Here is an 11,214-nt window from a genome sequence, read left to right as displayed (position 1 = left end):
TGGCCAAGTCTAAATCAGCTAATTTCAAAGAGACGTACATGGCGGCCTTCTACGATTACTTCAGTGAGCAGAAGCATGCTGACGCTGTGAAGAACGTGAGTCTCATCATCTACTCTCCTGCTGTGAAATTGAGAGCTCTTCCCCAACAATGCAGTGATCAGAATCAGGGGCGCAACTTTCTCTGGGGACAAGGGGGCCACATTCTGAAATTGCATTATTCAATGTTCAGGGGTACTGGAGTGGTTGGATATACAGGTCAGTACCTTATTCAACGTTCAGGGTGGATTTATACATAAAAAGTGACTGGTAGTAGGATAAATAGATAGATACTAATGGTGATGGAAATCAATAATCAATGGACAGCAGTGTAATGGAGTAGAAAAGTGATCGATAATGATAATGATCGATAATGATAATGATCGATAATGATTTTAGCAGCAGCGTAGGTTGGTGTCTGAGTGGGTAGAGACCTGTGGATGGGTCAGTGTGGACAGTCTGTGGGAGAGGGAGAGCAGTAGTTGTTAGCCATTTAACAGTCTTATGGCCAAGGGGGGTAGAAGCTGTTTAGGACTCTGTTTGTCTGAGCACCGGTACCGCCTGCAGGACAGGAGCAGGGAGAACAGTCCATGCCTCGGGTGGCTGGAGTCTTTTGGCAATTTTTAGACACCGCCTGGCAGACTACGTCTTGGATGGCTGGGAGCTCACCCACAGTGATGCGCTGGGCCGTCTGCACCACACTCTGTAGGGCCTTCCGGTCGAGGGCGGTGCAGTTGCCATACCAGACGGTGATACAACCAGTCAGGATGCTCTCGATGGTGCAGCTGTAAAAGTTCCTGAGGATCTGAAGGGGCCATGCCGAATGGTTTCAGCCTCCCGAGGGAGAAGAGGCGTTGTGCCGTGCCTTCTTCACGACTGTTCTGGCGTGAGAGGACCACGTGAAGTCCTCAGTGATGTGGACACCGAGGAACTTGAAGCTCTCGACCCTCTCCACTGCGGCTCCGTCGATGTGGACGGGGGTGTGCCCCCCCCCCACCGTTTCCTGTAGTCCATTATCAGCTTGCTGACGTTGAGAGGGAGGTTGTTGTCATGGCACCACACTGTCAGGTCTCTGACCTCCTCCCTATAGGCTGTCTGATCGCCTTTGGTTAATTGATGATGGAGTTGGAGTCGTGCGCGGCCACACAGTCGTGGGTAAACAGGGGTTACAGGAGTGGGCTAAGCACACATCCCTGGGGGGGCCCCGTGTTGAGAGTCAGCTTGGCGGAGGTGATGTTGCCTAGGCTCTGGTCAAAAGAAGTGTACCACATAGGGAATAGGGTGTGATTTGGGGCACCAGAAGTAGTGTACCACATAGGGAATAGGGTCTGATTTGGGACACCAGAAGTAGTGCACCACATAGGGAATAGGGTGTGATTTGGGACACCAGAAGTAGTGCACCACATAGGGAATAGGGTGTGATTTGGGACACCAGAAGTAGTGCACCACATAGGGAATAGGGTGTGATTTGGCAGGTAGCTTAGAGAATAAGAGCGTTGGGCCAGTTCCCGAAAGGTTGCTGGTTCGAATCCCCGAGCCGACTAGGTGAAAAATCTGCCGATGTGCCCTTGAGCAAGGCACTTAACCATAATTGCTCCTGTAAGTCGCTCTGGATAAGAGTGTCTGCTAAAATGACTAAAATGTCAAATGTAAATTTGAGATGCGCCCTCTGTCTGTCTGTCTGTCTGTCCGTCTTTAGTTCCTGGACCTGATCTCGTCGTCAGGGAGATGGGACCAGAAGAGTATCGAGACTCCCATCATGCTGAAAGAGGGGTAAGAGAGAGAACACAGGGGGGTAATACTGAGGGGGTTAGGGGTAAGAGAGAGAACACAGGGGGGGTAATACTGAGGGGGTTAGGGGTAAGAGAGAGAACACAGGGGGGGTAATACTGAGGGGGTTAGGGGTAAGAGAGAGAACACAGGGGGGTAACACTGAGGGGGTTAGGGGTAAGAGAGAGAACACAGGGGGGGTAATACTGAGGGGGTTAGGTGTAAGAGAGAGAACACAGGGGGGTAACACTGAGGGGGTTAGGGGTAAGAGAGAGAACACAGGGGGGTAACACTGAGGGGGTTAGGGGTAAGAGAGAGAACACAGGGGGGTAACACTGAGGGGGTTAGGGGTAAGAGAGAGAACACAGGGGGGTAACACTGAGGGGGTTAGGGGTAAGAGAGAGAACACAGGGGGGTAACACTGAGGGGGTTAGGGGTAAGAGAGAGAACACAGGGGGGTAACACTGAGGGGGTTAGGGGTAAGAGAGAGAACACAGGGGGGTAACACTGAGGGGGTTAGGGGTAAGAGAGAGAACACAGGGGGGTAACACTGAAGGGGTTAGGGGTAAGAGAGAGAACACAGGGGGGTAACACTGAGGGGGTTAGGGGTAAGAGAGAGAACACAGGGGGGTAACACTGAAGGGGTTAGGGGTAAGAGAGAGAACACAGGGGGGTAACACTGAGGGGGTTAGGGGTAAGAGAGAGAACACAGGGGGGGTAACACTGAGGGGGTTAGGGGTAAGAGAGAGAACACAGGGGGGTAACACTGAAGGGGTTAGGGGTAAGAGAGAGAACACAGGGGGGTAACACTGAGGGGGTTAGGGGTAAGAGAGAGAACACAGGGGGGTAACACTGAGGGGGTTAGGGGTAAGAGAGAGAACACAGGGGGGTAACACTGAGGGGGTTAGGGGTAAGAGAGAGAACACAGGGGGGTAACACTGAGGGGGTTAGGGGTAAGAGAGAGAACACAGGGGGGTAACACTGAAGGGGTTAGGGGTAAGAGAGAGAACACAGGGGGGTAACACTGAGGGGGTTAGGGGTAAGAGAGAGAACACAGGGGGGTAACACTGAGGGGGTTAGGGGTAAGAGAGAGAACACAGGGGGGTAACACTGAGGGGGTTAGGGGTAAGAGAGAGAACACAGGGGGGTAACACTGAGGGGGTTAGGGGTAAGAGAGAGAACACAGGGGGGTAACACTGAGGGGGTTAGGGGTAAGAGAGAGAACACAGGGGGGTAACACTGAGGGGGTTAGGGGTCAGAGAGAGAACACAGGGGGGTAACACTGAGGGGGTTAGGGGTCAGAGAGAGAACACAGGGGGGTAACACTGAGGGGGTTAGGGGTAAGAGAGAGAACACAGGGGGGTAACACTGAGGGGGTTAGGGGTCAGAGAGAGAACACAGGGGGGTAACACTGAGGGGGTTAGGGGTAAGAGAGAGAACACAGGGGGGTAACACTGAGGGGGTTAGGGGTAAGAGAGAGAACACAGGGGGGGTAACACTGAGGGGGTTAGGGGTAAGAGAGAGAACACAGGGGGGGTAACACTGAGGGGGTTAGGGGTAAGAGAGAGAACACAGGGGGGTAACACTGAGGGGGTTAGGGGTAAGAGAGAGAACACAGGGGGTTAGGGGTAAGAGAGAGAACACAGGGGGGGTAACACTGAGGGGGTTAGGGGTAAGAGAGAGAACACAGGGGGTTAGGGGTAAGAGAGAGAACACAGGGGGTTAGGGGTAAGAGAGAGAACACAGGGGGTTAGGGGTAAGAGAGAGAACACAGGGGGTTAGGGGTAAGAGAGAGAACACAGGGGGGGTAACACTGAGGGGGTTAGGGGTAAGAGAGAGAACACAGGGGGTTAGGGGTAAGAGAGAGAACACAGGGGGGGTAACACTGAGGGGGTTAGGGGTAAGAGAGAGAACACAGGGGGTTAGGGGTAAGAGAGAGAACACAGGGGGTTAGGGGTAAGAGAGAGAACACAGGGGGTTAGGGGTAAGAGAGAGAACACAGGGGGTTAGGGGTAAGAGAGAGAACACAGGGGGGGTAACACTGAGGGGGTTAGGGGTAAGAGAGAGAACACAGGGGGTTAGGGGTAAGAGAGAGAACACAGGGGGGGTAACACTGAGGGGGTTAGGGGTAAGAGAGAGAACACAGGGGGTTAGGGGTAAGAGAGAGAACACAGGGGGTTAGGGGTAAGAGAGAGAACACAGGGGGTTAGGGGTAAGAGAGAGAACACAGGGGGTTAGGGGTAAGAGAGAGAACACAGGGGGGGTAACACTGAGGGGGTTAGGGGTAAGAGAGAGAACACAGGGGGTTAGGGGTAAGAGAGAGAACACAGGGGGTTAGGGGTAAGAGAGAGAACACAGGGGGGGTAACACTGAGGGGATATACTGAACCTATATAACCTGGTATCTCTACAGTAGTATTCGAACAGACTCACTACTGAACCTATTTAACCTGGTATCTCTACAGTAGTATTGGAACAGACTCACTACTGAACCTATATAACCTGGTATCTCTACAGTAGTATTGGAACAGACTCACTACTGAACCTATTTAACCTGGTATCTCTACAGTAGTATTGGAACAGACTCACTACTGAACCTATATAACCTGGTATCTCTACAGTAGTATTGGAACAGACTCACTACTGAACCTATATAACCTGGTATCTCTACAGTAGTATTGGAACAGACTCACTACTGAACCTATTTAACCTGGTATCTCTACAGTAGTATTGGAACAGACTCACTACTGAACCTATATAACCTGGTATCTCTACAGTAGTATTGGAACAGCCCCAGACTCACTCCTAACACTGAGGGGATATACTGAACCTATATAACCTGGTATCCAGCCCCAGACTCACTCCTGTCTGTATGTCACCTCTTGTGTGTTTCTCCGCTGGGCCTCTCTGTGTGCAGGGGCGTTAAACTCACTAGTAAGAGGGTTGATGGGAAGGGCTCCTGCAGGTAAAGAACCCTCCCAGGTGTTCGTGACCTGTGACCTATACCCTCTAACCTTGTGACCCTCAACCCTGCCTATGCCGATGGTAGTACAAGCCAAGTCCCGTCAGTGTTATTTTCCTAGTGACTCTGTGTTTCTGTGACCTCTCTCTCCTTCGTTGATGTTTACCCACCTGTACGGCGCCCATTTTTAGGACGGGCACACACCTTCCATGGATGTGTGACTCTGTCCTAATCTGGACACCGTACCTTCACCTACCTGTGGTCTCCTCTGCTCAGAGATCCTAATCTGGACACCGTACCTTCACCTACCTGTGGTCTCCTCTGCTCAGAGATCCTAATCTGGACACTGTACCTTCACCTACCTGTGGTCTCCTCTGCTCAGAGATCCTAATCTGGACACCGTACCTTCACCTACCTGTGGTCTCCTCTGCTCAGAGATCCTAATCTGGACACCGTACCTTCACCTACCTGTGGTCTCCTCTGCTCAGAGATCCTAATCTGGACACCGTACCTTCACCTACCTGTGGTCTCCTCTGCTCAGAGATCCTAATCTGGACACCGTACCTTCACCTACCTGTGGTCACCTCTGCTCAGAGATCCTAATCTGGACACCGTACCTTCACCTACCTGTGGTCTCCTCTGCTCAGAGATCCTAATCTGGACACCGTACCTTCACCTACCTGTGGTCTCCTCTGCTCAGAGATCCTAATCTGGACACCGTACCTTCACCTACCTGTGGTCACCTCTGCTCAGAGATCCTAATCTGGACACCGTACATACAGTGCCTTCCGAAAGTATTCAGACCCCTTAAACTTTTCCACATTTTGTTACATTACAGCCTTGTTCTAAAATTGATTAAATTGTTTTTTTCCCCTCATCAATCTACACACAATATCCCCATAATGACAAAGCAAAAATAGGTTTTTAGAAACTTTTGTAAATGTATAAAAAAAAAAAAAACGGAAATATAACATTTACATAAGTCTTCAGACCCTTTACTCAGTACTTTGTTGAAGCACCTTTGGCAGCGATTACAGCCTCAAGTCTTCTTGGGTATGACGCTACAAGCTTGGCACACCTATATTTGGGGAGTTTCTCCCATTCTTCGCTGCAGATTCTCTCAAGCTCTGTCAGGTTGGATGGGGAGCGATGCTGCACAGCTATTTTCAGGTCTCTTCAGAGATTTTAGATCGGGTTCAAGTCCGGGCTCTGGCTGGGCCACTCAAGGACATTCAGAGACTTTTCCCGAAGCCACTCCTGCGTTATCTTGGCTGTGTGCTTAGGGTCGTTGTCCTGTTGGAAGGTGAACCTTCACCCCAGTCTGAGGTCCTGGGTGCTCTGGAGCAGGTTTTCATCAAGGATTGCTCCGTTCATCTTGCCTTCGATCCTGACTAGTTTCCCTCTCCCCACCGCTGAAAAACATCCCCACAGCATGATGCTGCCACCACCATGCTTCACCGTAGGGATGGTGCCAGGTTTCCTCCAGACGTGACACTTGGCATTCAGGCCAAAGACTTCGATCTTGGTTTCATCAGACCAGAGAATCTTGTTTCTCATGGTCTGAGAGTCTTTAGGTGCCTTTTGGCAAACTCCAAGCGGGCTGTCATGTGCCTTTTACTGAGGAGTGGCTTCCGTCTGGCCACTCTACCATAAAGGCCTGATTGGTGGAGTGCTGCAGAGATGGTTGTCCTTCTGGAAGTTTCTCCCATCTTCACAGAGGAACTCTGGAGGTCTGTAAGAGTGACCATCGGGTTCTTGGTCACCTCCCTAACCAAGGCCCTTCTCCCCCGATTGCTCAGTTTGGCAGGGCGGCCAGCTCTACGAAGAGTCTTGGTGGTTCCAAACTTCTTCCATTTAAGAATGATGGAGGCCACTGGGTTCTTGGGGACCTTCAATGCTGCAGACATGTTTTGGTACCCTTCCCCAGATCTGTGCCTCGACACAATCCTGTCTCGGAGCTCTACGGACAATTCCTTCCACTTCATGGCTTGGTTTTTGCTCTGACATGTACTGTCAGCTGTGGGATCTTATATAGACAGGTGTGTGCCTTTCCAAATCATGTCCCATCAATTGAATTTACCACAGGAGTGGACTCCTATCAAGTTGTAGAAACATCTCAAGGATGATCAATGGAAACAGGATGCACCTGAGCTGAATTTCGAAGTCTCATAGCAAAGGGTCTGAATACTTATGTAAATAACATATTTCTGTTTTTTATTTTTAATAAACGTGCAGAATTCGAGGCAAAATGTGATTTATTTATTTTTAATCCATTTTAGAATAAGGCTGTAACGTAACAAAATGTGGAAAAAGTCAAGGGGTCTGAATACCTTCCGAATGCACTGTACTCCTACCTGTGGTCACCTCAGAGGATGTGTCAAAACAGAACAGTCCAATTACAACTCACTATCTTCACCATCCACTTCAATGACCATTTGAATCCTGGAACACTGATGGAATGTTTCTCTGAAGGCTTCTCTTGCTGATTATCTCTCCTCCTTCTCTCTCTCCTTCTCTCCTCCTTCTCTCCTCCTTCTCTCCTCCTTCTCTCACTCCTTCTCTCCTCCTCCTTCTCTCCTCCTTCTCTCACTCCTTCTCTCCTCTTTCTCTCCTCCTTCTCTCCTCCTTCTCTCCTCCTTCTCTCACTCCTTCTCTCCTCCTTCTCTCACTCCTTCTCTCCTCCTTCTCTCCTCCTTCTCTCCTCCTTCTATCCTCCTTCTCTCACTCCTTCTCTCCTCCTTCTATCCTCCTTCTCTCCTCCTTCTCTCCTCCTTCTCTCACTCCTTCTCTCCTCCTTCTCTCCTCCTTCTCTCCTCCTTCTCTCACTCCTTCTCTCCTCCTTCTCTCACTCCTTCTCTCCTCCTTCTCTCCTCCTTCTCTCCTCCTTCTCTCACTCCTTCTCTCACTCCTTCTCTCCTCCTTCTCTCCTCCTTCTCTCCTCCTTCTCTCACTCCTTCTCTCCTCCTTCTCTCACTCCTTCTCTCCTCCTTCTCTCCTCCTTCTCTCCTCCTTTTCTCCTCCTTCTCTCACTCCTTCTCTCCTCCTTCTCTCCTCCTTCTCTCCTCCTTCTCTCCTCCTTCTCTCCTCCTTCTCTCCTCCTTCTCTCACTCCTTCTCTCCTCCTTCTCTCACTCCTTCTCTCCTCCTTCTCTCCTCCTTCTCTCACTCCTTCTCTCCTCCTTCTCTCCTCCTTCTCTCCTCCTTCTCTCACTCCTTCTCTCACCCTTCTCTCCTCCTTCTCTCCTCCTTCTCTCACTCCTTTTCTCCTCCTTCTCTCCTCCTTCTCTCCTCCTTCTCTCACTCCTTCTCTCCTCCTTCTCTCCTCCTTCTCTCACTCCTTCTCTCCTCCTTCTCTCCTCCTTCTCTCCTCCTTCTCTCCTCCTTCTCTCCTCCTTCTCTCCTTCTCTCCTCCTTCTCTCCTCCTTCTCTCCTCCTTCTCTCCTTCTCTCCTCCTTCTCTCACTCCTTCTCTCCTCCTTCTCTCCTCCTTCTCTCCTCCTTCTCTCACTCCTTCTCTCCTCCTTTTCTCACTCCTTCTCTCCTCCTTCTCTCCTCCTTCTCTCACTCCTTCTCTCCTCCTTCTCTCCTCCTTCTCTCCCTCCCTAATTTCTTCCTCTCTCCAGGTTCATGATCAAGCGAGCCCAGGGGAGGAACCGTTTTGGGATGAAGAACTTCAAGAAGAGGTGGTTCCGCCTCACTAACCATGAGTTTACCTACCACAAAACCAAAAGTAAGGCTAAAGGTTTGTGGGGGCTATTCTATGGGTTGTCAGACCTGGTTCTACGTCTGGTCTGTTAGTGTGCTCAAAGTTCTGTGTGTGTGTGTGTGTGTGTGTGTGTGTGTGTGTGTGTGTGTGTGTAGTTAGTTGGATGGTATCCACTATGTGTTAGAGAGGTGTAGTTAGTTGGATGGTATCCACTATGTGTTAGAGAGGTGTAGTTAGTTGGATGGTATCCACTATGTGTTAGAGAGGTGTAGTTAGTTGGATGGTATCCACTATGTGTTAGAGAGGTGTAGTTAGTTGGATGGTATCCACTATGTGTTAGAGAGGTGTAGTTAGTTGGATGGTATCCACTATGTGTTAGAGAGGTGTAGTCAGTTGGATGGTATCCACTATGTGTTAGAGAGGTGTAGTTAGTTGGATGGTATCCACTATGTGTTAGAGAGGTGTAGTTAGTTGGATGGTATCCACTATGTGTTAGAGAGGTGTAGTCAGTTGGATGGTATCCACTATGTGTTATAGAGTTCAGCGATCTGGAGCCGTCAGTCCTCGTGAGCAGCGGGGGCCCTCGTCGGTGGCTCTGAGTTGTTTTCCCCACAAGCGGGTGATAACGGTGTTTGTCTGGAGTCCCTGTAGCCACATGCGTCTGGTGTCTGAGCCGTTGAATTGAGACTCCTCCTCTTTGTCCCTATAATGTGTATTTCTGCTTGTTTGATTGTCTTGCGGAGGTCACAGATGGTCTGTTTGTATTCGTCCACGTTTCCAGTCCCTTACCTTGGTTAAATGCGGTGGTTCACGCTTTCAGTTTTGCGCGAATGCTGCCATCTATCTACGGTTTCTGGTTTGGGCTCTAATGGTCACTGTAGGAACAACATCCTCTATGCACTTCCTGATGAACGCAAAGACAGAGTTTTTGTCGATTTGTCGTTTTTGTGATTAACTTTGTGAGCAGGAATCAAAGCCAAGCTGCAATGGAGAAAACTACCCAGTACGCACGCACGCGCGCACACACACACACACACACACACACACACACACACACACACACACACACACACACACACACACACACACACACACACACACACAGCTGTCTGTTCTGGTGTCTGATGCAGTACCTTGTTTTCTCCAGGTGAGGGAGCTCTCTGCAGAATCCCTATAGAGAACATCCTGGCTGTAGAGAGGCTGGAGGAGGAGTCATTCAAGATGAAGAACGTAAGAATACAACCACCAACCACCAAACACCAACCGCCAAACACCAACCACCAAACACCAACCGCCAACCACCAACCGCCAAACACCAACCGCCAAACACCAACCGCCAAACACCAACCACCAACCGCCAAACACCAACCGCCAAACACCAACCACCAAACACCAACCGCCAAACACCAACCGCCAAACACCAACCGCCAAACACCAACCGCCAAACACCAAACACCAACCACCAACCGCCAAACACCAAACACCAACCACCAAACACCAACCGCCAAACACCAACCACCAACCACCAAACACCAAACACCAACCGCCAAACACCAACCGCCAAACACCAACTGCCAAACACCAACCACCAACCACCAAACACCAACCACCAAACACCAACCACCAAACACCAACCACCAAACACCAACCACCAAACACCAACCGCCAACCACCAACCGCCAAACACCAACCGCCAAACACCAACCGCCAAACACCAACCACCAACCACCAACCACCAACCACCAACCACCAACCACCAACCACCAAACACCAAACACCAACCACCAAACACCAACCACCAAACACCAACTGCCAAACACCAACCAACAAACACCAAACACCAACCAACAAACACCAACCACCAAACACCAAACACCAAACACCAAACACCAACCACCAAACCACCAAACCACCAACCACCAACCACCAGCCCAAACCAATACTGTATTAATATTATGAGCCTAAACAACCTCCCAGTCCAGACTACAGATAGTCTGTCCATCTATTTAGATCTACATTGGGTTCCAGGACTACAGATAGTCTGTCCATCTATTTAGATCTACATTGGGTTCCAGGACTACAGATAGTCTGTCCATCTATTTACATCTACATTGGGTTCCAGGACTACAGATAGTCTGTCCATCTATTTAGATCTACATTGGGTTCCAGGACTACAGATAGTCTGTCCATCTATTTAGATCTACATTGGGTTCCAGGACTACAGATAGTCTGTCCATCTATTTAGATCTACATTGGGTTCCAGGACTACAGATAGTCTGTCCATCTAGTTAGATCTACATTGGGTTCCAGGACTACAGATAGTCTGACATCTATTTACATCTACATTGGGTTCCAGGACTACAGATAGTCTGTACATCTAGTTAGATCTACATTGGGTTCCAGGACTACAGATAGTCTGTCCATCTATTTAGATCTACATTGGGTTCCAGGACTACAGATAGTCTGTCCATCTATTTAGATCTACATTGGGTTCCAGGACAGATAGTCTGTCCATCTATTTAGATCTACATTGGGTTCCAGGACTACAGATAGTCTGTCCATCTATTTACATCTACATTGGGTTCCAGGACTACAGATAGTCTGTCCATCTATTTAGATCTACATTGGGTTCCAGGACTACAAATAGTCTGTCCATCTATTTAGATCTACATTGGGTTCCAGGACTACAGATAGTCTGTCCATCTATTTAGATCTACATTGGGTTCCAGGACTACAGATAGTC

The 11,214-nt window shown here is 49.6% G+C and overlaps 1 protein-coding gene across 1 annotated transcript in view; it reads left to right on the top strand.

The window, feature by feature from the left end:
* LOC311121060 (ras GTPase-activating protein 3-like) overlaps positions 1-9,736 on the top strand; it is a gene marked incomplete at both ends in the record, with an annotated part of 13,875 nt that extends 4,139 nt beyond the window's left edge. Inside the window, 4 exons of the mRNA XM_084195597.1 lie at positions 1-95; positions 1,736-1,809; positions 8,389-8,495; positions 9,619-9,736. The exon at positions 1-95 is cut by the window's left edge and continues 61 nt beyond it. Coding sequence (XP_084051723.1) covers positions 1-95; positions 1,736-1,809; positions 8,389-8,495; positions 9,619-9,736 — 394 coding nt within the window. The remainder of the gene's footprint in view (positions 96-1,735; positions 1,810-8,388; positions 8,496-9,618) is intronic.
* Between the last annotated feature and the right edge of the window lie 1,478 nt (positions 9,737-11,214).

The sequence above is a fragment of the Coregonus lavaretus genome, assembly GCF_964263955.1.
Source record: "Coregonus lavaretus genome assembly, contig: HAP1_SCAFFOLD_9060, whole genome shotgun sequence".
NCBI lineage: Eukaryota > Metazoa > Chordata > Actinopteri > Salmoniformes > Salmonidae > Coregonus > Coregonus lavaretus.
Note: the sequence above shows the minus strand (reverse complement) of the source record. Positions and strands in the feature narration are given on the sequence as shown.